General features: G+C 37.0%; 1 protein-coding gene across 1 annotated transcript in view; it reads right to left on the bottom strand.

Moving 5' to 3' along the window:
- The window catches only part of DMD (dystrophin), a 2,039,083-nt gene that overhangs the window by 1,256,397 nt on the left and 755,561 nt on the right, over nt 1–27,125 (bottom strand). The window contains exon 30 of the mRNA XM_040468816.1: nt 2,420–2,581. Within this exon, the coding sequence (XP_040324750.1) occupies nt 2,420–2,581 (162 nt within the window). The remainder of the gene's footprint in view (nt 1–2,419; nt 2,582–27,125) is intronic.

Consider the following 27,125-nt stretch of genomic DNA (forward strand, 5'->3'; position numbering starts at 1 on the left):
AAGCAGGATCCAGGCTCTGACCTGGCAGCACAGAGCCTCATGCAGGGCTCGAACCCACGAACTGCAAGATCATGACCTGGGCTGAAGTCGGATGCTTAAATGACTGAGCCACCCAGGCGCCTCCCCCCCCCTCCCCCCCGACGGAATCTTTTAATTAGCAATGAAGTCTGATGAAAATTTAAAGAGACAAGTTGTTTTGCATTAATATAAACCATTAAAATTAGCCCCCATGATATACACTCAAAGAAAAAAATGTCATTTTGGTGGCATTCTTAGTGGCTTCTTTGTCTGACAAACTCTGCTTATGTTCTTACTTCACAGACAACCTCTTTACTTTCTACTTGTTTCTTTGAAGAGAGTTTCAAATCAAGCTTCAGGAAATGCAATCCTTGAAGTAAATCTGAGTACCTGATAACTCTGTTCCAGAAAACAATTCACTAGCTGTCATCTTAAAAGAATATCTTGGAGAAGAATGTTTCAATAGCTTTCAGGAGGCTTGCATTTTCCAATATTATATATTACCAGTGGCGGAATTCAAAGTCGAGAAGTATCTTGAAAATGCCCGTGCAACCAGAAATTCATGGAAAACGGATTTGAGCCTGTTAGTGCTCTAAAATCCCTTTTCTCAAGTAGATTTGAAATTTCTTAGTTGACATGTGTGCTGTTATTTCCAAGTACTTCAAACTGTGATAATTAAAAACATTTTTACTACAGCTTTTTTAGTGGAGAAAACCAAACACTTTCTATTATGGTATTAAAAACTAGTATGTTGTATTCATGTTTATGGAATCCTGGATTTATATCTCAGTTAAAATACTCAGGATCCACAGCCTTTTCAACGAAACAAGCTTTTTTTTTTTTTTCCTAAAAGCTCCCATTTGTTTCTAAAACAATAACAGCTATTGCTTGTTGCAAATTTGCTACTCATACTTCCATTCTGTAAGCCTTAAAAAACTATATATTTTATAGTACAAATGTTCACTTTTAATGTTTATTATTTATACTGTTCAAAGTTTCCCTTAATTATATTCAGAAATTTATGAGCAGTCTTTAATCAAACATTCCTCCAAGTTTATGTCACTAAATTAAAAAAAGAATCGATTCTATTCTGCTTTTAGTTTATAATCATGTAGTCCTTCCCAACTCAGTAATTTATGTCATTCCTGACATGCATTTTTCTAAAGCCTGCCTATAAAATTTCCTATGTGACTCACGAGGATTCTGCCAACAGGATTCCCCCAAACCACATCTTCTTCATCCCCTGTTGCACTGAGGAACCCCTCTGCCCTGGGCTTGGTAACTCTATCGAAACCACCTATACTCTGCCCCGTGTTCTCAGGGACTTCTTTGGTCAGAATTTGACAATATGGTAAAGTGTCCCATGCTACTGTGTACAATGATGTTCTGGACACCAATTTAACTATGACTCAGTGCACTGTAATTGCACTATAACCACGACCTATAAATCCAAGAGTTAATCCAAAAATTCATTTTAAAATGAGAATACTAGGGTATTTACACCAGTTAGTGCAAAGAGGGCCTTTGGGATGGGTATATAACCTTCTAATGCCCCTCCTATCATAACATACTTCTCTGAGTCATCCTTGGCTGTTAGGTTCATAATATGTACCTAAGATCTGAAAAGTAGCTACATTACTATCAGAAAATATCAAAGATACTGAAATAAATAATACCTACCATACTTTACATAGGTTGAAATGTTATTTAAAAATAGAATTGCAGCTTTTAAAAAATACTTTCCAAGGTAAAAGTTAATTGAGGTATAGCTTAAATTTATAAAGTATAAAGGGATCTTAGATTGATTTCCATTACTGTTTTAACTCTCAGTCTAGAAAATCTGGCTTGGGACAGTTCGGATTGAACAGAGTGGGATGTGTGAGTACATGTGAGTGTATATGGTATGATTACTAGTAATTAAATGCAAATTTATATCTCAAACATTTTGCTATTAACTACTTGCAATACATTAAGTGTAGAATATAGAGATCCTATAAATTATGATTCCAAGATAACAGAGATGAGCTGATAATAAAATATTTGAGACTGAATTTTTTGAGGCTGCATTTTTAGTGGTACCACTAAAACTAATTTGTTTACAATTTACATTCCTAAGGCTTCCCTCTAGCTTTAGTCTGAAAATACTGAGAAACAACAGACTTCCATATGACATTTCCCTATCTTTTAAGTATCTGTTTTAAATTCTGCCACCATATATTTTCAAAAATAAAGCTTAGAGTACTATCCTAGAGCTCTGTTTTCCCCGTACCTCCAGATACTCAAATCAGCCAATGAAATAACCCTCCGTACAATGAGCCGCATAAATTTTAACTCAGAAATTCAGCAATGTCCTGTTCAGATAATACACCCAATAACAGTAGCTCATTCCCAGTCTACTTGCCTGGGCTTCCTGAGGCATCTGAGCTGCGTCCACTTTGTCAGCAATATAAGCTGCCAACTGCTTGTCAATGGATGAGAGGGACTCCTGAATTAAGTGCAAGGATTTTTCGATCTCCTGGGCAGACTGGATACTCTGTTCAAGCAACTTTTGCCTCCTCACAGCCTAAAGAAAATAAGTGAGAATGAATCAGTGAAATGCTTACTCGTGGTAGTTTTTCTGCAACCCAGCTGCAAAGTAAATGAAGATTCTAGATTCTTCCACCATCACCTTTTTGTAAGATAGATTCCGCAGCTTCCTGCCACTCATTCAGCTCTGCTTACACAAATAAGAGTAAGAATGAGAAAAAAAAAAAAAAAAGGAATTAGCATACAGAACTACAGGATCAGGAATATAGGTAGGACAAAACCACAGAATTATGCACATCAAGGAAAGAGGGTGGAAAAAAACATTAGTGAAAGCATCTTGGACACTGCAATCTGTCGTTCTCAGACCGAATGTTCCTCCTGATCTCATTACATAGTTCAAGAGATTTGGTTTACTTAGAATAGGGTCATCGTCATCACAATCCAATTCAAGATGGATAATCCACTTCCACCAGTGAGACACATAGACAATCTGTTCAGAATCAGCTCCTTTTCAAAAGGAGAATTTCACATAGTCATCTGGTTATGGATTTATTTTAAATATGACTTGTACCCGTTTTCCATGGGCTTTTTCCGCCATTTTTTTTTCACAATTTGATTATGGAAATAACTTGCACAACTGGATCTGTGTTACTGCTGAGGCGGAACAAATAAGTAATCCTAATATAGCCGCAATTAATCTTGACTGTTACTATAGGTATGATTAAGATAATTTAACATTTTCCAAATATAAATAGCAATGCTGAACAGATTGCACAGTCTCCCTTCAAGGATCTGTTCACCTTTAAAAGAAGAGTTCTAAAAGTAAGGAATGGGACAAGGAATTTAATGAGAATTCCTTAAGTTATGCATCATACCAAGTATTTTTTCTTTCTAACACGATGTGTACACATGATTACCTGGTACAAGAGAACTATCCTTCCCACACACCATGAATGGGGTTTTAAAAATGTCCCTGCTTCTGATGAATACAGCCTAATATATAGACTTGTCAAATCACTACCCTGTACACCTGAAACTAATGTAACATTGTGTGCCAACTATACTTCAAAAAAAATATGTAAAGGAAAAAAGAATACATACATTGGCTCTGAAGCTTAAAATGTATTAGAGATACCATTATTCTTTAAGGAGGCCAACTGGGAACACAGTGTTACTCAACGGTGAATAAGGCTAAGAGGTCTGGACCAAGGTCTTGCACTGCGGCAGGAGCGGGAAGACATTGTCGGTATTTCTATTAGTACAGGAAATCTTCAGGATTTTGCCCCTGGCTTTCCTTTTTTCTCATTCCACCCACAGCTTTAGTTGCGCTGAGCCCTCTTAACGCTCCCATCTCTCAACACTATGTCTCCAGTCCAGATCTCTCCCTCGATCTCCTCATGTGCATCATGGACATCCCACAGCAACCAAAACAGCACTAGGACCACATATCGGCATCTTCTGCGTCCCCTTCTCACCTACTTATCACCTCTCCAACTTGTTTTTGCTCTCCCTCTGTACTTTTTTCCCTATTTCAGTGACTTACAATTATTCACTGCCTTTTTTAGGCTTAATTCTGAATATTCCCACTTCTTCTATCATGCCGTTCACCATTTTGTGTTTAATCCATCAATTCCCGAACCTTTCTTCTACCTCTTAATACTTTCTGATTCCATCCTTTTCTTCCACCCCCTGCCCCACCCCAACACCACTGTCATTACTCTAGTTGAGGTCATTATCACCTCTTGCCTCAAAAACAGTACATGCTTTTGGCTGGTATCCTATCCGATCATTACCCATCTGCAATGTAGCTATGGTGTGTTCTTTCTAAAATGCAATCATGGTTCTCTGCTTAAAATCCCCTAGTGAGTATTCGTTTTCCTGAGGATCAATGCAATACTCCTTAATATGGCTTTAAAGTTCTTTCATAGTCCTTGCTGGTGTCTTCTACTTCGTGCTCAAGCTACAGAGAAATTTTACTTTTCATTCCTGAACATGCACGATGTCCCTCTTGATACTTGGCCCTAAACATACTACTCTTCTTTCTTCAAACAACTCCACCCTAACTTCTTGTTATTGGCTAATTCACCTTTATCCTTTAACTCTTACCTTGGAAATGTGGACATCTCCCCCACCAGGTGGCTGTCCCTGACACCCTATGCTCTCCGTTGTACTCTGTATTGCTGGCTCAGCATGTATCACACAACACTGTAATTTCCCATTAATTTTTTTTGACCCTACTTCAGACTTTAAGTACCAATGTGATTAGAGACTGTGGGTGCCTTGTTCATTGCTCAATACCAGTTCCTAAAAAAAGACGAATACTTTTGTTCATGACTGAATGAATGGTGTAACAAAGCTTTTCGATAGGGAAAACAGAGAAGAGTTCAAATAGTTGAAAAATGGATTTACAAAAGAAATTGGGGAACAGGTCGCCACCAGACAGAAATATTGTCTGTAGAAAAGTTCTTCCAGTTTTGTTGTTTTGTTTTGTTTTGTTTTGGTGTGTGTGTGTGTGTGTGTGTGTGTGTGTGTGTGTGTGTTGGAATTAAAAGTATCAGAATACACCATTATTTAAAGAAAACTTTACTTCTATTAAAACACTTCATCCAAGTCAGTGACCAAGATCTTGCCCTGTAGTCTAATTCAAATATTGTTTCCCCTTTCTTTAGTCAAAACTTCAACTAGAAGTTACATCAAATCAAAATTCAGTTAACACTGCTCATGGCTATAATCAGAACTGTCTGTATTGTACAAGAGAATGTCTGTAGCCTAGCCAGACTTTCTGCAGAGAAATGGATCCCTAATGATAAAGTTTCACCACTGTGACAGGTGGCTGGAGAAAGCTTCCAATCACAGCACACAGTAACTGCCTACTCAGGCATTGTTTAAGTCTCATCCTTTATCCGTCTGAAGGCAAAAACAACCTACTGTCCTGTGCTTTAAGATAATAGGATATAATACAGCATAATGTTAAACAACATGTCTAGCCCCAAAATTATATTTAGAAATCTAACCTCTTCTAGTCAGGAGATTCTATGGATTGAAATAAATAAAATGACCTAAGAGATGATAGCAGAAGAGTTGACCTTAGGTAGGTTGGTTGTTTGCCTGGCCTGGCAGTCAGTAAGAGAGACTGATTTACATGGATTCTTTGATTTTCTGAGAGAGAGAAAAGACCTGATGTCAATCTAAGCTTATAGAATTCTTTGAACTAATGATGGCATAAGCCGCCTTCTATTTCTAAACATCTTGTTGGTCAAACCCTGATGGGATGCCAGGCCTGTGGATTGTCTAGGACCCTCTGGCCACTCAATCTGTGCTGTCTCACTGATTGGAGCTGGTAGGAAGATCTGAACCATAATCATTTTTTACTTGCTGGTCCAGAATATGGCTCAACTACTGTTTTAAAATGTTGTATCATGTCTTCAGCTAATCCTCTCAGCAGTAAGAGGAATCGTATAGATGAACACAAGTAGCAAGTATGAGGAGAGTTAGAAACACACCGAAAGGTTGGAAATCAACGGCAAAAATATAAAAGTACAAAAGTGAATCATAATGATGGTTAGGTACCGAAGATAAAAACATAACAAAATTTTCTTTTGGTTTTCAGAAAAATCCAAGGAAAACTTATTTAAACTAACCAATATACATGAAAATATATTGTTATTATTTCTTCAAAGTTTTCCGGAGTATAAAATCAAAAGCTGACTAATTTTTGTTGGCAACGGAAAGTTGTCTCCACAGTGAATTGTTTTGTACGTTCCTATTCTGTTTTAAGTAATAACCTTTGTGCTTCAATACTACAAACACTTAAATCAGAGAATGACATGGCTAAGAAATTGGAGAAATGAATTTTTCATTCTGGAAGAATAAATTTCTCAAGTGCAATAAAAAGTGGAAATTTGAACCAAAATAAAGAAAGGTATTTAAAATATGAATGCAGGTTAAATATAGTGAAACACATTACACACATTATCCCAATAGCTTTCTACAAATCATCACTCATTTAAGGAACTATATGTCCTGATATACTTATTAAAGTGGCTATACAACACAGTAATTTTTATTTCATTTAGTAAATAACAGACTTGACTGCAAGTCACTTGCAACTGCAAATAAGTTGACTTGACTGCAAATAAGTTACAAATATGGGTGTTTTTCCTATTAAAATAAGAACTTCTGTGAAAATTATAAAGATTTATTTCCCATATAGTTAAGCTTTCTAGCCAGCAGCAGATGCTTATTAAGCACATAATATGTTGCAGAAGTGAATTTCGGAGATAGTTTCTCACGATAGGAGATAACAACCAAATGAGAAAAAAATCTAGGAGAATGCAAGGATGAAACATTTTTTAGCCAAAAAAAGAAACAAGAAAAACAATCTACATGATAGGAATTAAAAAGTGCCAGGAAAGTGTTTTTGCCCAAAATTCCCTATCCTATACTGATGCAATTCTTCTCTTGGTTGCATACTCCACCAATTTAAAAAATATATGTATGGATTACAAAAAAAACTGCCAGAAGAGAAATTCCCAAGAAATTTAATTCATTCTGTAACATGAGTTAGTTTGAGGCCACAAATATAATTTCCTTTCAGGATCTGTGGGATATGGGTTTGGGAAGGGGAGAGATTTTGTCATTATTTTGTTTCTTCTTTTATGAGTATGTTATTGTTTTACCTGATTTGCTTTTGTTTTTGTTTTTTTTTTAGGCAGAAAACTGGGGAATAATTTTTGATGCCTGGCTATGATTGTGGGGGACCTAGTGGGCAGAGGAGGTTTTCACGAGGAAGCCGTTTGCTGTGGAACCCCTTGTGGAGGGGTACAAGAGTGATATAAGTCTTGAGGAAAGGAAAACATGACTGTGCAAAAGATGCACTTTGATATCTTAGCATCTTGCACAAACCTTTTTTTTTTATCCAATTATGTAATAAATATTCCTTGGTTCCTTACTATGTGCCAGGCAAAAGCAGCTCTCAATTTTTTCTTCATAAAGTATACAGTAGATCCAGGCTTAACAATGTAAAATTTGCCCTTTCGTTGGCCCTATGCCAAAAAACGGATTCTTTTTAGTGGGCTGGGATTTTGAGATGCACTTGGCTTTTCAGAAGTCTGGACTGTGGATTTTCTAGAGAATTGCAGATCCTTGCCCATTCTGCTCTAATTTATGGGGAAAAAACATTCAGGCTCTTTGTGCAGACAAATTACCTAGGGATTCTTTAAATTGTATTCATTAGAATTTCTAAGAAAAGGGAAAGAAGACATGTCAGATGGTTCATTAAAAAAAACCAATATGGTTTATGATCATCTTGTAGTAAAAAAAAAAAAAACACAATGATTTATTGTTTCTAAGTATTTGTCATTTAGACCCACACATGTAAAATGTTTTCACTTCCATCACTGTTTTATTTTCTTTTCCCTAAGTAATGAAATATGATAGCCATTCTTCAATTAGGCCTCATTTCTTTGAGTTATTTTAGTAGTACATGAACTAAAGAAAACTATTTCTCAAATTTTGATGCAAATAAAGCAACCGCTAATTCTTGAAGCTTCTGCTTGGGGGAGAACATTAACTGCCCCACTTTGAATGCCACTACCTTGCAGAAAACAGAACAACGACTTAAGTATTTTTCTCATGGACAGTGGCTAGAAGGTGGGAGTCCTGAAAGAGATGTGCTAAAAACAGGTCCTACTCCCACGGCTCTTCAGAAATTAATGTGGAGAGCAAAGAGAGGCCACGGATCTGCATTATTTAGCAACCTCACCTGACTTCACACAGACTGTCCTTGACCAAAAAGTTCTATTTTCTGGAGTCTCACGTTCAGCACACCAGTAAATTAATGCAACTACTTCCTTTTCGTGTTTCTTTGTTACCAATAGAGTGGTTGTAATTTGCTCAAATACCAAGTCATAAAAGTACTCAATTTGACTGAATTGTTTTTGGTGGGTTGGAGAGCACTTTTCAGTGAACTACAGTTGACACACAATGTTACATCAGTTTCAGGCATACAGCACAGTGATTTGACAAGTGTAGCTACCATCTGTCAACACGCAATGCTATTAAATACCAGTGACTATAGCGCCTATTCTGTATCTCTTATTGCCAGGACTTACTTATTCCATAACTTGAAGCCTGTATCGCCCTTGCCCCTTCACCCATTTCCATTAGCTGTTTCCTCCTAACTCTTATGCAACTTATGAGCTACTCTGAAGCTCCATCATTATGGTCATGAATGCAATGGGCTCTCTTATCTTAGAATTTTAGCTACAGTCTTGAACTGAAAACAGTGAGTCCTAAATTCCTCTCTAAGAGATCGAGATAACAAGTTTTATCTCAGAAAACTTTACATGAGAGGTAGGAAAGCTGGCTCTTCTTTCATTACTCCACCAAGATCATTACTCCAACACTCCAGGTAGATTTTGAAGAGAATCATAGCCTGAATCCATGGCCAAAAAGGGAGACAGTGTGATGACATCATTGGTCAACTCCTCAAAGAAGAATAAACAGTGGTACTTCAACCTCTCTACCCTAAGCAAGTTAAGGAAGCTCCAGGTCTACTACCCATAGAGTCTGGGAGTCCAGAGTAAATTGGGATGGCATCTAATTACAAACCTGGACTCGGCTCATGCAGCTAAATGCTTTATTTGCTTTCTATGCGTAAGTAGGTATAAAGGAAAATAAATTAGAAATGATGGTATACTGAGGAGCGGAGGCAGCTGTGCTTCCTAAACCCTGGTGTGGCAAAAAAAAAAAAAAAAAAAAAGTCTCCATAGATCAAGTAGGGATGGAAAAAGGCAGTCATATTTGAGTGGTCTAGCAGAAACAATGCTTCAGGAGCAAGAGTACTCCACAATGAAGAGGCTTGAAGATATTTTCACTAAGCGTGTTTTTCTCATCAAAGAATTGGGAAGACGCAGGAACTATTGTAAGACCTCTTAAAGAACCTACACTTGCACCCCAAAAAAGTCAGTGCTTGTGTCCTTGCTATATAAAATACAAAACACCACAAAAACGCTAGCTACCAGGAGAATTTCGCCACTTTTCTTTCTGCCAGTGGAGAAAAATGGGACACAGATGGGGTAAGGAAAAGTGATGGTGATGTAGAGAGGAACCTGATCACTCTCCTCTTGTACTGCACATCACTTAGGCCAGGGTTTAAGCTTGAAATGGAACAGCAGAAGAACATTAAACTGAATATGAGATTGAAATTTTAAGCTGAACTAAACTGGCTTTAACTTTTTAATTTCACAGAAACGGGAAAGCAATGGGATCTATTCAAGATGTCAGTAAGAAAGATGAAACAATCATCAGCTTGAAGCAAAATATTTCATGTTTCTGTCCTACCTGGTTCAAACTATACAGAAAACTGCTGTGATGGTTGATGAACTCAACACTTGATAAACCGAAGTAGAGGCAGAGGAAAAAGATGGATATGAGGAACAGCTAGAATGTGATCTTGGGAAAGGTAGGAAATGGTTTATGGAAGGCATGAAGAGATAGATCATGAAGGACCTAGGAACAGTCTTCGAAACACTGAGAAATATGGGAGCATGGCATGATTAGAAGGCTTATAAAGAAGAGACTCTTAAAAACTGAGAACAAACTGAGGGTTGATGGGGGGTGGGAGGGAGGGGATGGTGGGTGATGGGTATTGAGGAGGGCACCTTTTGGGATGAGCACTGGGTGTTGTATGGAAACCAATTTGACAATAAACTTCACATATTGAACAAAAAAGGCTTATAAAGATACAGTGATGCCTTGTTTTATACACTATCTACCAATGTCCCAAGTGTGGACTAACTGATGCTATCAAATGCAATGCTTCGCCTACTGATGGACAATTTCAGTGAACAGCCAATTAAAGTTTCTGAAGGATAATTTGACGGTCATTAAGGAGGCATGGCAGGAAAAGGTCAGGAATTATTTAAGGACCACGAGGCACCTTCTGTTTGTCTCACAAACACGTTCTCTTAACTTTTAGTTGTTCAGAGCTGGCAGGAGGGCGTCCTTATAAAAGCTAAAATTTGAGGCACACCCTGGGCCTCGCTGTAGACTCAGACCTCTTTAGGGTTGATGAGAAATAAACATCTCATTTTTCATGACTTTGTAGGGTGGAAGGAAAATAGTAGATCCGCCCAGAGTTGCATACAACATTCCTAGATGGTTCAGTGTGCTTTCAGCAGGCTAAGGAAAGGCTTTTCAAGAAGAATCCAACTAGTATTTTCCAAAGGGAATTAAATGGAGATTAAAAGGAAAGCAGAGGGGAAAGAAGATAATGTACAGCAGAACGGACAATTTTCAACTACTCACTGTCTAAGCAACCTTCAAAAGCTTCTCTTTGTTGCCTTTTTTGTTCGTTTGTTTTCAAATTAGTCTGTCATACTTTTTCCTAAAGAAAGGAGGTTCCACACACTGTTCCTTGGACAAGGAAGATCAAACAAATAAAAAAACTATGTTGCTTTAAGCCACTTTAGATTTAACTCTTATGGGGAGTTACACAATTAGTTTTTGTGGCATGCTTGTTAGCATACATGACAGGGATTCAGGCTCTAAATAATTAGTCAGATGTGCACAAGTGTTTGTATACATATTCTTTAAATATAAAACAATGTTACATTATTTACAAGTATCTTCGAGATTTATATTTTTTTAATATCACTTGGTTTAAAACTACTGGGCAGAAAAATCCTCAAACCATGTGCAATGAGCTCTCTATAATTTCCTTTACAGGAAAAGATTACAAACGTTGAAACCACCGGGGTCATGGTTAGTTGGAACTTCATCTGTTTCAGGTCTCTGTGGGTCACTGGAGTGCTTCTGTGACCTCTGAAGGAAGCACACTTGAAAGCAATGTTTGGGAATCACTTTATCAATGGAAGTTGACATCAGATAGCCATCACTTTCAAGTAAAGCATTGATAGAATGGTCAATGAGCTGTACAGTAATATATCTAAGACATTTCTGGATTTTTGCTGCATCCATTCATCTTCATGGGTAGACAAATAAAATTGGTCTTCCACGCTGGCAGGAGCAAACCAATGCATTATTTCAGCTTCAAAAAGAAAGTGCTGGAACTATAATACAGTAAATCTAGAAGGAACCTACAGAGTTCATCTTATCCTGGCCTTTTCAAGGTAACTTCAGAGGCCATCCTGGTCAGCAAAGCTTCTCTGGTGTAATGGCAAAGGTAACTCCCCGATTACACATGCGCTCACAATATGAAAGTCGAAACTTTAGGCAATTAATAATTTATTGATATTGTAACTAACTAAAATGTCAGAGAATAGTGCTCTGGTACACAATGGTGTGACAGAATCAGAGTGTAGGGATAAACTGAATCAGGACTGAGAATACACGTCTACGTAACTCATGGAATCTACCGAAAAGAAAAAAATCCAAATCTTGGGGTATAATCAAGTTGTTGAATGAAGCAGTAAGTAGAGATGAGAAACACAAGTAGGAATGTAGCCACTGAGAAACTTAGCTGATTTCTGGCAATTGCTTCTATTATCTCAGGAAGCCAAAGACACAGTGACTTTTTCCTAGTTCAAGTGTAGGTACAGAAAAGGCAAGGCATCACCGTTGATAAAACCATTGCTGGTGCTTCCGTGCTGAGGTATGCAGGTAATCACCCAAGAAGAGAAGGCTTCAAGTCAGGGAGAACCTAGTGAGACCAAGTGTACAGACTGGGAGTTGTGTCAGCCTGTCACTGAATGACACAGTCCTTGGTGCTCCTTACATAAGGGCAGTGATTTCTAGCCAGCACAACAATGCGACAGAAATCTCAGAGGGAAAGGCCTTTTGGCACTAGTCAATCTCTCCACTCAGGCCTTTCTGACCTCCTCGACTTTAGATGATGTGTGAGAAGCTGATCTATCACACTACCTTTTATAGACCAAGTAAAGATGACACAAGGGTTGCCTATAAAACAGATGTCAGTCTTCAGTCAGGTAGTCTCAAATGTGGTCCCAAGAATCTGATACGGTTCTGTTGTGAGGTACATTAGAGATCTACACTAGATTCCTTTTACTGTGACAGAGGCCCATAACGGTCTGAGGCTAGTGTTGAGGTTTCCTTGAAATAAAATGTTCTGGACTCTGTCGGCCTGTCCAGTCGGTCATCAGTGGAGTGAAATTATACTCTGCCAACTAGAAGTGGTATCTGAGAAACGAAAACTACTACTCTTCTCTCCTGGGATGTCTGGGATGATCCTTTTTGATTCTTTCCGTATGTATGAAGATTAACAGTATTTATTTATCACAAATACTCCAGATGATCACCATGGTTCTAAAGAAGCTGAAGTGTGTAAGACAGAGTGTGTTTATGGCTTCCTGTCACCCTACTTATCCTTATTACACTGAGTAATTCCTCAGGTCTAGTTCCGTAGCTGCACCGAGCACTATTTTATCCTAAGGTTATTATAAGGCTTTCAAACCTTTTGTTCTCCAAGTAGATAAGATAGACAAGACTGCAGATTTGTAGCAAGGAATTCCTGCCAGGGTCGTTGGCTCCTATGTGATTCATTTGGCTGGGATGTGCACCTTGAACAGCAGGAGCAAGACGCAGGGAACAGCTGCTTTTCTTTTGCTTGCCAAATACACTGTACAATTCCTGAGCAGTATACTGGGAGCGCAGAAAGAGGATTCACGTGTTGATGTAAACACGGGGAACAGATAAACCCTGGCAAAGTGGTCTGTTACATCTGATTCCTTGTTACAGGCCATGGCTGTCTGTCACTGAATGCTCTTTGGAGGTAGTAAACTGGCCGAAATAGACATAGACTGTTTCTCAACCTCCTCTCACTTCCATCTCCTCTCCCCAGTGGCACCTAACTATCATCTGGACATGACACCCAGTGCACCGAGGTTGTGTGGACTAAGAGAGGAGGAAGGAGGCCTCTGGTGGTGGACCCTCGCTTGTAGCATTACTGCACTTGCCCTAAGTCAGATACAGCTGAAGATTAAGCTGCAGACAGTATCTATGGCAGTCATGCAGGACCGCTTAGTGTCTTCCAATCTGGTCCCACAGGCACTGTCTGTTCCATCTAGGCTTTGGTCTGGGACAGAGAGAGTGGCAGCATATTGGGAAACATAGCAATGTACTCTCTATGCCATCCAAAGTTTGCTATGACATCCTAGAAAGTGCTCCTTCTACTCCAGCAGGGAAATGTAGCCTTGAAGGACAACTACTTTTTCCCCCTTCTCTGCGTAATTGTTTGGGAATTGAAAATGAGCTTCATCGCTGGAATAAAGTGATCACTCAGCTCCAATGAGCACTGTATGCACATGAAAAAGTTGATGGTCCACTAGGAATGCATCTGAGACACTGGGCACCTTGGCAAAGGGAAGTGCCTTAAACAATTCATGATCAGGTAAAGGTCAAGGCCAGAGTTCTCAAACCTAAATAATCATCAGATTGTAGAGGAAATTTTCAAAATACTGTTGCCATTCTCAATCAAATTGTACTAAGTGAGAAATTCAAAGGAGTTGGCAGGGAGTATGTGGAGAGTAACGTTCCTATGCTCTGCCATCTGTGTGATTTTGATGAAATGTGAAAGATGCCATAAATAAGAATTATATAATGACAGATAAATGCAATTAATTGGGCTCACAACAACAACAAAAAAAGGAAAAGTGGAGTACTACCAGCCATTTCTCAAGGTAGATTTGAAAACAACATGAAACTTGGTAAGGTAGAGGCAGTAAAGCAATTCTCTAATTTTATTGGATACTTTTAATGCAAACTCTCTAATGAATATTTACATTCTATGACATAAGAAAGAGCTTGATGAACTTGTAAATATTTTTGTTCTTCGTTCCATACAAGAATTGCCCTGAGATACTAGAACACATTGCCAAAAAAAAAAAAAAAAAAAAAAAAAAAAAAAAAAAAAAAAAGTTCTTGAATGTTCCCTCTCCCATCCTTCTTTAAAAACAAAAAATGTACAAGTAATTTCAGCCAGATTTGTCTGAATATTAAACAACAGTTTAGATCATTCAACCCAAAAATCTATGAAGTGGCTTGAAAAAAAATCAGTTTTAAAAGAGCCTAGAGGGGGGCACCTGGGTGGCTCAGTCAGTTGAGCAACCGACTTCGGCTCGGGTCATGATCTCACGGTTTGTGAGTTCGAGCCCCGCATCGGGCTCTGTGCTGACAGCTCAGAGCCTGGAGCCTGCTTTGGATTCTGTGTCTCCCTCTCTCTCTGCCCCTCCCCCGCTCATGCTCTGCCTCTCTCTGTCTCAGAAATAAACATTAAAAAAAAAATTTTTTTAAGAGCCTAGAGGGCTAAAAGGAAGATAGATGAAACAGATGGACATATACCTTGAGAATGGCATTTTATGCCATATAAATTATATATTAGTTGCAAATTGTAACAGATCATAAGTAAAAGCTATATATAACTTTCATTAAAACAAAGAGAAAAACACCAGGAATTTTTATGAAAAAGTAAACAGATAATAAAACTAAAAGAGAATTATCTATTCAAAAATTAATTCCTAAAATGTGAATTCACCAATCCATACTACTGACCTCATTTTTGGAACTGATTAAGTTTTAGACCTTAACATCAGATGTTTTTCATTTATACATTATCTCCTTTTGCTATTCAAACTTTAAATTTTTTTAATGTTAATTTATTTTTGAGAGAGAGAGAGAGAGAGAGAGAGTGACCAACAAGTGGTAGAGAAAGAGAGAGGAAGACACAGGATCCAAAGCAGGCTCCAGGTTCCAAGCTTCCAGCACAGAGCCCGAGAAGGGGCTTGAACTCACGAACCGCAAGATCATGACCTGAGCCAAAGTTGGACGCTTAGCCAACTGAGCCACGTAGGCACCCCTTGCTATTCAAACTTTAAAGGAAGGAGTTCAACCACCAAATTCTAAGAAATTTCAAGGTGAGATACCCTTAAATGTATATGTTCAAACTCATTCATAAATATTTTAATGCTTTCCCAAAGCAAACAACAATTTACCTAGAGTGAGTATATAATATTTAAATATTAATTAGGTAGTAAAATAGAAGGCATGTGTTGTATATACATATACGGAAATATAAATATACATATACACATATATAAATATTTATGCAAACAGACATAAGTGTATGTGTGCTGCTGTGACCTAGGTGTCTGAATCAAAGTTAACACGTTATAGTCGGTATACTTACACACAAGAAAATTTTAACTAATGTCTTACAAAACATTTCAGAAATGTCTGTGCAAATAGCCAAGAAAACACTATTTATTGAACTAGGGTAAATCATATTTAAAGATAATGATAGAATTACTACCTACAAAATACAGTAAATAAATACATCTCCATGATTCATAATGATTAAAATACAAATGAAACATATTTCCATCAACCTTTGTTCTTGTGAAGGTTACATAATATTTCATTTCCTGTGTCTATAGAGATAATTAAATTCAAAATACAAGATGTGCACTAAAACATTATTAAAATCAAGAATCAAGGTAACTCACAAAATTGATGGAAGGTAAAAGACAATACTTTCTTAGATAATAAAAAAGATACAGCAAATAGAGAAAGATAAAAATTATTTTCTAACTAAAAAACAGAAGGATAAACTGTCTTGTCTGTTTTTCTTACATTGATGAGGGCAGGGCTATGAAATTTATTATCTATGTGTAAATATTACACAGGTGGGATTTTTCCCCTCAAAATGCCACCATTCTTGTCCAATTATTCAATTAAAATTATTATGAAAAGAACTTGCGTAGTCCACTACTCAGCTCAAAAATGAAGTCACCTTGAACACAGGTGTTTGGCCTAACAGTCTGCTTACATTGCAGTTTTTAAAAAAGGTAAGAGTTTTATCACAGATCATTCAACCTAGGAAAGTCAAAAATCAACATATCCAATATCCTTTCTTCAACTGTAAGGAGACAAAGCACCAAATTCAAAACATGAAAAAAAAATGTAATCCTAGAAGCTATATTCATTATTAAGACACTAAGATTTCAATCTCTTCAATTCTACCTTTCAAATTTCTGAAGTATTTATCATTGGTTCATCATCCCCAGTGAAATCTTTTTAAACAATGCTGTTCTGTAGAAATACGTCTAATTCTGTAACTTCTGACTCATTTTGAAAGCAATATAGGTATAAAATTAACCAAATATGTAAGCCGACAATCAGGGCTGGTGTCAGCAACATACCGACCTGTGCGATCATGCAGGACTCCATGCTTAGGTCTCACGCTCGCTCTGATGATTTGCTGTCACTGCCTTGAAGTTTAATTTCAGAACAAGAATCCTGCATTTTCTTCTTGCACTGGACCCCCACAAATTAAGCAGCTGATCCTAATTACCATAATTTGGAGGAAATGGCCAATAGCTAGAAGACTGAAATACGAATCCAAGCTAAATTGGATAAGGTAGAGGAATTTAAGAGAAGCATGAACTTCAAATTAGAGGCACCAGGACACAGTGACATACTAGTGGAAGGAAAATGAATATCAAATGAACGACTTCCAAATGTGAATGTAATTGGAAAATAAGATTCCCAGCCCCAGTCTTTCAGTTGTTTCAAGATATAATCAGATTTATCCTGGAGATACTGCCTGATGATAATGGAATAAAAGTACCTTGCCTTTTGATTGTCCATGTGTCTGTATGTGTGCCACTGTAAATTACATTAGTACTTTGCAGAAAAGTCTCGAAGAAATTTACAACCGTTCACACTGCAAACCATTTTGTGGACTACTACTTTACGATATTGTTTGCTAACACTTCTGCTTATTTTAAATTGCTCTTTACAACAGAAGAGCATCTATTGCAAATGTTTTCCACTCTAACTTCTTCAAAAGTACCAGTTCTCTATTATCCCATTCCCACCTCTTCAAACCACCAATACTATAGGACCTATAAAAGATGTAGTTCCTTCTCAGGTATGGAGGCTTCCATGAGTAAACTTTCTTCACTTCAAAAGCATCTTCATATTATCTCAATTCACTCACTTCTGCTTCCACAGTCCATCATTCCAGTTCTGCTCATATACCCTCCTCTGTAAACCTTGCTTTTACATGTTAAGTAAATATCTCTACTGGATTCTTCCTCTTATTACAAACAGGTTTACATCTTCACCGCGTGGGGTGCCTGGGTGGCTCAGTTGGTTAAGCATCCCACTTGTGATCTCGGCTCAGGTTTGATCTCACTGTTTCTGGGTGCAAGCCCCACATCAGGCTCAGCGCTGATGGCGATGGCTTGGCACCTGCTTGGGATTCTGTCTGCCCTTCTCTCTGCCCCTCCCGCACGCGCGCGTGTGTGTGTGTCTGCGTGCGCGCACGTGTGTGTGTCTGCGTGCGCGCACATGCGCTTTCTCTCTCAAAATAAATAAGCTTAAAAGAAATCTTCACTGTCCTGAAAGTCAGTAAAATACTGATTCATTACTCAAGTTACTGGCCCTTCTTATTTTTCCCTCACCAAACTTTTTTTTTTTTTTCATTTTCAAAGATATGCTAATTATCTTTCATCCCCAGCTATATTGAGACATAACTGGCACATAACACTGTGGAAATTTAAGGTGTACAAAGAGTTAACTTGAGACATTTATAAATTGCAAAATGAGTGCCACCACCCTATTAGTCACCACCTCCATCCCGTCACAGAGTTACCATTTCTTGTCACGCAACAACCTGAAGAATAATTCACATTTACTGCTTCTACTTTAGCACTGACCATTTCCTCTTTTACCTCAATTTAACCTCACAGTTGCCCCTCCAGGAACTGAACAAGGCAACTGTAATTAACAAGGGAATGAACAGCAGTGGAACAAATAAATCCAGCTAGTAGAAACAAATAAATCCATACTTTTTAAAGTATGATGTGGGTGATGGCGATTAAGGAGGGCACTTGTGATGAACACCAGGTGATGTATGTAAGTGTTTAATCACTAAATTCTACACCTGAAACTAATATTATAATGTATTTTCACTAAATGAAATTTAAGTAAAAACTTGGAAAAAAATGAAGCATTAAGTTTTGCAGTTTATGGACAGTTTAGGAAAAAAGAGAGGTAAATATTATTTTAAGTATTTTATAGAATAAGAGGTGGATTCTCAGTTTGCTATTTTTTTTACAGAAAATTTATATACTTCTCAGTAAATTGGATATATCAAAACTCTTATGACTAACAGTAATTTGATAAGTTATTTAATATCACACATACCTATTTTCATTAGCTTAATATTTTTGGCTAAAAAATACATACTTATACCTCAGCAGTAAACAGATGAAGAGACAGCACTTTTTTCTTTCTTTCTTTCTTTCTTTCTTTCTTTCTTTCTTTCTTTCTTTCTTTCTTTCTTAACATTTGGCCTCTGTAATCATCAGGAGAGTAGTTTTAATATCTCTTTAGGGTGACAACCTATTTACAGAGACAGGCAAATGTATTAATTTATTTCTTAAGGACCCACTAGTATCAAGAGGTCTAAAAGTGGACCTCATGTAATTGAAATTAAAAAAAAAAACAGGGTTCACACAGAAAAACATTGGTGGCTTATGTAGATCTGCAGAGACTACCTTTCAGATCTGTTAGGAGAGATGTTGGTAAAGAAAGAGAAGAGCCAAGATTACTTTTAACGTTTCTGGCCTTACAAAAGGCCATATTTCATTCTTTCACATTGCCAAGTAGTATTCCATTGTGTATATCGTCTTTTGTAGCAACGTGGATGGAACTGGAGAGTGTGATGCTAAGTGAAATAAGTCATACAGAGAAAGACAGATACCGTATGTTTTCACTCTTATGTGGATCCTAAGAAACTTAACAGAAGACCATAGGGGAGGGGAAGGAAAAAAAAAAGTTAGAGAGGGAGGGAGCCAAAGCATAAGAGACTCTTAAAAACTGAGAATAAACTGAGGGTTGATGGGGGGTAGGAGGCAGGGGAGGGTGGGTGACGGGCAATGAGGAGGGCACCCGTTGGGATGAGTACTGGGTGTTGTATGGAAACCAATTTGACGATAAATTTCATATTAAAAAATGTTTCTGGCCTGAGAAAATTAAAGAATGAGTTGGCGAGAATAAATATGGTGAAAAATGTGTTGGATAGGTTTGACAGGAACTCAAATCTAAATATGTGAAGTTTCAGTTGCCTATTACCTATCTAAGTAGCGATCTATAATACCAAGATGGATATACAGGTCTAGAGTTTAGGGCAGAGGTTTGTACTAGAGAGAATATTCTGAAAATTATTAACATGCACAGGGGTAGTCAAAGCCACAACCCTGCATAACATATCAAAATGAGTGAATATATAAAGAAAAGAGAGCATAAAGCTTAAAAATTATTTTCTGTATAACTCACCTCCTGCCATGGATGCACATCATCTACAGCTACATATAAAATAATTCCGTTTATAAAAGACCTGAGCACTAGTTGAATAGCTGCTTTACAGTCCACAATAAAAGGGTCACATCAACATGATCAGGAGAAATAGAAACATCATCTCACCAAAAAACACCGCTCAAGGTGCAGTGGCTCCAAGTTGGGATGGATCTCACAATTCTAGAGTTTCTCCTGAGGCATGAGGGGTTCAAGCCCCACATCAGGCACCCCAACCCTTGGACCTACAACAGACAGATTAGCCCCCAAAGCATCTACCTTTGAAAAACAATGAGGCTTATATCCAAAAGACACATATATAGAAAAACAACATATAAAATCTATGGGGTGCAGTAAAAGCAATTCTAAGATGGAAGTTCACAGTGATATAAGCACACCTCAAGAAATAACATATATCTCAATAAAAAATCTAACTTCACCTTTCAAAGAACTAGAAAAAGAACAAAGAAAGCCAAAAGTTAGAAGAAGGAAATAATAAAAATTAGGTTGAAAACAAATGAAACAGTAAAAAAACAACAAAAAAATCAATAAACCGAAGATATGATTCTTTGCAAAAATAAACAAAACTGACAAATGCTTAACTAGATACACCAAGAAAAGACAAAGGTTCAAATAAGTAAAATCAGAAATAAAGGGGGAGAAGTTACAACTGACACCACAGAAATACAAAGGATCCTAAGAAACTACTATGAACAATTTAATCAACCTACAACAAAGGATACATTCCTAGAAACACACAATCTTCCAATACTGAACCATAAAGAAATAGAAAATCTGAATAGACTGGTTATTAGTAAGAAAACTGAATCAGTAATCAAAAACCTCCTAACACAAAAGTGTAGTCCAACTCTTTCAAAAAACTGAAGAGGAGGGAATGCTTCTGAATACATTTCACAAAGCCAGCTTTACCGTGATACTAAACCCAGTAAGAACACCACAAAAGAAAAGAAAAGAAAAGGAAAGGAAAGGAAAGGAAAGGGAAGGGAAGGAAAAGAAGGAAAAGAAAAGAAAATCACGGGCCAATATGGCTGATGAACAAAGATGCAAAATTCTTTAATAAAATATTAGGAAATTGAATTCAAAAAAAACATTAAAAGGATCATACACCAGGAAGCTTGGGTGACTCAGGTCAGTTAAGCTTCTGACTCTTGATTTTGGCTCAGGTGCTGAGATTGAGCCCCTCGTTGGGCTCTGGGCTGACAGCACAGAACCTGCTTGGGATTCTCTCTCTGCCTCTCTCTGCCTCTCCTCCACTTGTGCACGTATGCTCTCACACTCCCTCAGTCTCGCTCTCTCTCAAAATCAATAAACATTAAAAAAAAAAAAAAAGGATCCTACTATGATCAACTGGGATATATTCCGGGGATGCAAGTGTGGATCAACATTCATAAATCAATCAATGTGATATACCACATTAACAAAATGAAGGATAAAAATTATATAATAGCTTCAATAAATACAAAAATGTTTGGCACAATTCGACTTCCATTCTTGATAATAACTCTCAACAAAGTGGGTATATAGGGAACATACCTCAACATAATAAAGGCCACATGTAATAAGCCCACAGCTAACATCGTACTCAATGGTAAAAAGGTGAAAGCTTTCCCTCTAAGATGAAGAGACAAGGATTCTCTCTCTTGCTACTTTTATTCAACATAGTATTGGACATGTTAGCCAGATCCAAGTAATTAGGCAAGAAAAGGAAATAAAAATCATCCAAGTTGGAAACAAAGAAGGAAAAATCACTATTTGCAGATTACATAGTACTATATATATGTATATATATATATATATATATATATATATATATATATAAACCCTAAAAACTCCACCAAAAAATGTCAGAACTAAAAAAATGAATTCGGCAAAGTTGCATGATATAAAATCAATGCGTACAAATATGCTGCAATTCTATACACAAAAAATGAACTTTCAAAAAGAGAATAAAACAATCCTATTTACAATTACATCAAAAAAAGCAAAGCACTTAGGAGTATTTACCAAGGAGGCAAAAGACCTGCATAGACTGAAAGCTGGCAAGACACTGATGAAATAAATTGAAGAAGACACAAATAAATGAAAAGACATTCCATGCTCATGGATTGGAAAATTAATATCGTTAAAATGTCCATATTACCCAAAACAATCTACAGATTCAGCATAATCCCCATCTAAATTCCAACTGCATTTTTCACAGAACCAGAACAAACAATTCTAAAACTTCTATCGAACCACAGAAGACCCCAAACAGCCAAAGACCTAGAAAAAGAAGAAAGCTGGAGGCATCACACTGTATATTACAAAGCTATAGTAATCAATAGAGGATGGCTTGTGCATAAGAGTAAACACATAAATCAATGGTACAGAATCGAGAGCCCAGTAATAAACTCACACATATATGGTCAATTAACTTACAACAAAGGAGGCAAGAATAAACAATTGTGGAAAAGACATTCTTCAACAAATGGTGTTATGAACACTGGATAGCCACATGCAGAAAAGAAGAAAAAAGAAAGAAACTGGACGCTATCTTACACCATACACAAAAATTAGCTTAAAGTGAATTAAAGACTTTATTGTAAGACATGAATCCATAAAACTCCTAGAAAAAACAAATGGTAAGCTCCTTGACATCAATCTTGGTGATGATTTTTTGGATTTGACTCCAAAAGCAAAGACACCCAAAGCTAAAACAAACAAGCAGGACTCCATCAAACTAAAAAGCTTCTGCACAGGAAAACAAATCAACAAATAAGGAAATGACAACATACTAAATGAAGGAAAATACTTGCAAATCGTCTATCTGATAAGAGGTTAATATCCTAAATATATAAAGGACTCATACAAAACAGCAAAAAAAAAAGGAAAAAAAAGAAAAACAAACAAACAAGCAAAAAACACAAAAACCAATGTGAACAAAAAAGGGGCAGATTATCACTATAAACATTTTTCCAAAGAAGATACACAAGTAGCCAACAGTCACATGAAAAGATAAATGTTCAACATCACTAATCAAAAGGGAAATGTAAATGAAAACCACAATGAGATGTCACCTGATACCTGTGAGAATGGCTATTATCAAAAAAAGAAAAACAAAAACAAAAACAAGAAATAACAAGTGTTGGTGAGGAAACCCCTGTACACCATTGGTGGGAAAGTAAATTTGGTGAGAGACTCTGGAAAACAGTATGGCAGATCCTCAAAAAATTAAAAATAGAACTACCATACGATCCGGCATATCCAACTCTGGGTATTTAACCAAAGAAAATGAAAACACAAATTCAAAAAGATATACACACCTCTATGTTCACTGCAGTATTATTTATAATATCCAAGATATGTAAACAATTTAAGTGCCCAATGATGGAAGAATGGAAGAAAATGTGATCTAATTCATAATGGAATTTGACTGAGACAGACAGACGGACAGATAATGGAATACTACTCAGCCATAAAAAAGAAATGAAATCTAGGCGTGCCTAGGTGGCTGAGTCAGTTGAGCATCCAATTTCAGCTCAGGTCATGATCTCACAGTTTGTGGGTTTGAGTCCCATGTCGGGCATTGCACTGAATGTACGGAGCCTGCTTTGGATTCTGTATTCCTCTCTCTCTGCCCTTACCTGGCTCAGTCACTCTCCCTCCCTGCTCCACCCACCGCCCTCTCTCCTTCCCTCTCTCTCTCTTTCAAAAGCTAGTAAACATTAAAATTTTTTTAAAAAGAATGAAATCTTGCCATTTGCAACAATATAGATGGACCATGGGTCTATATTACACTAAATGAAGTAAGTCACACAGAGAAACACAAATATCATGTGATTTCACTTGCATGTAGAATCTAAAAAAAAAAAAAAAAATGAAATACAACAAAACAAAACTCATAGATACATAGAACATAAAAGTGGTTGCCAGAGGAGAGGCAAGGTGGGGGTGACCAAAGTGGGCAAAGGGAGTTCAAGAGCTACAAACCTGCAGTTATAAAATAAGTAAGTCAGGAGGTTATAATATACATGTTGACTACAGTCAGTGATATTGTGGTGCATTTGTGAAAGTTTCTAAGAGAAAAAATCCTAAAAGTTTGCATCACAAGAAAAAAAGTAAGTTTGCATGGTAATGGATGGTAACAAGATATGTGCTGATCACAGGGTATATAATATAAAGTCATTATGATATATTCCTGAAACTTATGTTATATGCCAATTATACTTCAATAAAAAATGTCTAATGTCAGTCTAAGATTCATTCCTTCATAGGTGATCTGTCTTACCTCTCTGGTTGCTAATACATAATTTGTCTTTGGAATTCTGCAGTTTCAATGTGATATGTCTAAGAGTAGATTTCTATTTATTCTGCCTGTCGTACATTGTGCCTTCTGGTTAAGTGGATTTAGTCACTGGCTCTGGAAATTCTTCTTCAACATGCTTCACATATTCTACCAAATCCATTCATTATTTTATTCTCTTCTTCAGAATCTCCCATTAGACATAAGTTAAATGTTCATCATCTGCCCCCAAAGATATTTTGTCTTCCTGTTCATATTTTCTACCTCCTTAATTTTTGGTTCTAAACTCTGTATATTATTTTTCAATTTCCTCTTAATTTTTCTTCAACTGTTTAAAAAATGTTAGACATATCCTTATGAAGTTTTAGCATGTTAATTTTAATTTCAGGAGGTTTATTTGGATCTTTTCAAATCTTGTCAATTTTTTCATGTACTTAATACTAATATCATTTATACCTTAAATATTTTATCTGCTTCTTTAGTACTAATAATCTGGTAATTCTAATATGTGACATTATAGAGGATGTGGTCTAAATTAGCTCTATGTTCTATGCAATGATTTTGCCTCATGAAGTCTTGGGGGTTATTTTTGTTTGTTTTTGTTGTTTGTTTTTTATTTTTGAGAGAGATCTTGAGAAGGGGAGGAGCGGAGAGAGGGAGACACAGAATCCAAAGCAGGCTCCAAGCTCCGAGCTGTCAGCACAGAGCGTGATGCGGGGCTGGAACTCACAAACCACAAGATCATGACCTTAGCCGAAGTGGGACGCTTAACTGCCTGAGCCACCAGGGCGCCCCTTGCTTGTGCGTTATTTTTATTGTGAGCTCCAATTTCACCAAATTTAATCTGTAGGAATACTAAGGGCAAATCCTAGGGTGCTACCAACCTAGAGCCACTTAGTCTCTTGTTTAGGCAATTCTTTGACCCTTATTGATAATACACACTGAAATAACAGATCGTCACAGAACAGGCACACATTTACAAATTTTAAGATGAGATGAATATAACTATTTTTATTATAACTTCTAGACTCAGTAGGAAGAGAAATGGATCTACTTTTATATTGTTACCTTGTGCCACAAGACAGAATACCCCTGCCCATCATTTCACTGAAGACGTAATAGATAATATTTACTGAGCAATTTTAAGCAGGCTTGTATAGGTTCTCTTTTCAGCTCCCCAGTGTGGCTTGAGCCTGAAACTCATCTTTCTCTTCTAACAAAGAGAATTTTGCCCCAGCTTGCCAAAAATATGGGTTGCTAGTTTTTAACACCAGGGTAACGCTACGGCCAGTCCTCATAGTTGCCTAACTTCTATGGCTTCAGTTTCGTCTATTTTTTTTTCCCTCTCCCGTAAAGGCAAACTTATCCTTCCTTGCAGGAGAAAAAAAAAAAAACATGTGAAAGTGTATTTATTGGAAATTTCCCAGTATCTTGATGTCTTGCAGGAGGCATTTTAGAATACTTCGTCTGCTTCATCCATGGAAACGGAAGTTCGCTTCACTTCAACATCTGTGAAGTAAGCTGATCAAATCTACCTCATAAAACTAATGTGGGAATTAAGTTTTATACTGTTTATCATTGTTTAGCACAAAGAATGACATGAAAAAACACTCAATAAATATTAGCTATTACTATTATCATTGGTTGATATTTTCTAAGAAGTAAACATATTGAAAAATCATAAAGCATTAGACAAATGGCTTTCCAATAAAAATGTCGGCCTCATGACTGATACGCTGTCAGTTATTTTTCTGGACTGCTTTACAGTTTTTCTTCAATCAATATGTGTCTACTAGGTCTATGCGTGCTAACGTAGATGTGACAGTGAGTGAACAATTGAAAGTCAAAATTACCTGGGACAATTAATTGGTCCCTCAAGCTGCTTATCATTAAAATTACTATTAAAGCAGAATTAACGAACTCAGATTTTGCTCTTCTCTTTTACTCTGTTATTTAATGCCAGGTGAAAGCATTTACAGATGACTTTGAAAGGGACAGAAGTTGGGCTGTTAATAATTCACAAGAAGGATGAAACAATGACTAATCAAGAGAAGTGGCAAAGACTTTCGACTTCTAAATGTGTGATTTTAAGATTTAGGACTCTAAGATGATTTCTTTTAGTCATCCCTAATACTTTTAAGCTCATGCTATAAGCTTTCCTTAGAAATCGGCAAACCAGTGAACTGCAATATTCACTTCTCACAGGCAGCTTTTACTGTTAATATAAGGAAAAGATCATTGTGACTGGAGGTACTACGGTCAAATGGTCATGTGCCCAGGCTCCAAGTGCAAAGAGACTTGGGTCTAAATGCTTGATAGCCTCTTACTATCTCCGTGGCCTCTGATACCATTTCCATTTCTATACAAGAGGTTGTACAGGACTTTAAAACATATGGCTATTGCGCCAACAAATGAAAAAATGCATGCTGAACACTTAGAGCAGTGACTGGTCCTTTGTAACCATTAGATTATTATTGCTCTTATTATGTATTTTGCTGTATCACTAACAAATCTTCTGTAGCTCCGTTAGTCTGTAATAAGTTGTAAAAATCAGATGATTTGGTCTGATTTTTGGAGCTGTTTCTTGGCTTGCTAACCATCTTCCAAATCATTACTACGAGTAGAAAATTTAGTGCCATATGATTATGAAGAGTGAATGATGCCTTTTCAAGGAATGGAAATAATTTATTACTTATCTGAATGCAAACTCACACTCTCAAATTAGGAACGGGATCTAGCATATCTCTTAAATATTCATAGGCAATAAAAACTCTGGCTGTTTGATTGATTTAACAGGCAACTGAATGTTTCCTTTGCTCTGCATAATTGCAGCTATAAGAAACATTAGGTGGGCAATATAAAAAAACCCACAAACCTCTGACATGGGCATTTAATTGAGAAGAAAATGGGCTAAGGCTCATCTTCAAAGGGCACTTTG

The sequence above is a fragment of the Herpailurus yagouaroundi genome, unplaced genomic scaffold, assembly GCF_014898765.1.
Source record: "Herpailurus yagouaroundi ecotype Mexico unplaced genomic scaffold, PumYag 67793, whole genome shotgun sequence".
Classification (NCBI taxonomy): Eukaryota; Metazoa; Chordata; class Mammalia; order Carnivora; family Felidae; genus Herpailurus; species Herpailurus yagouaroundi.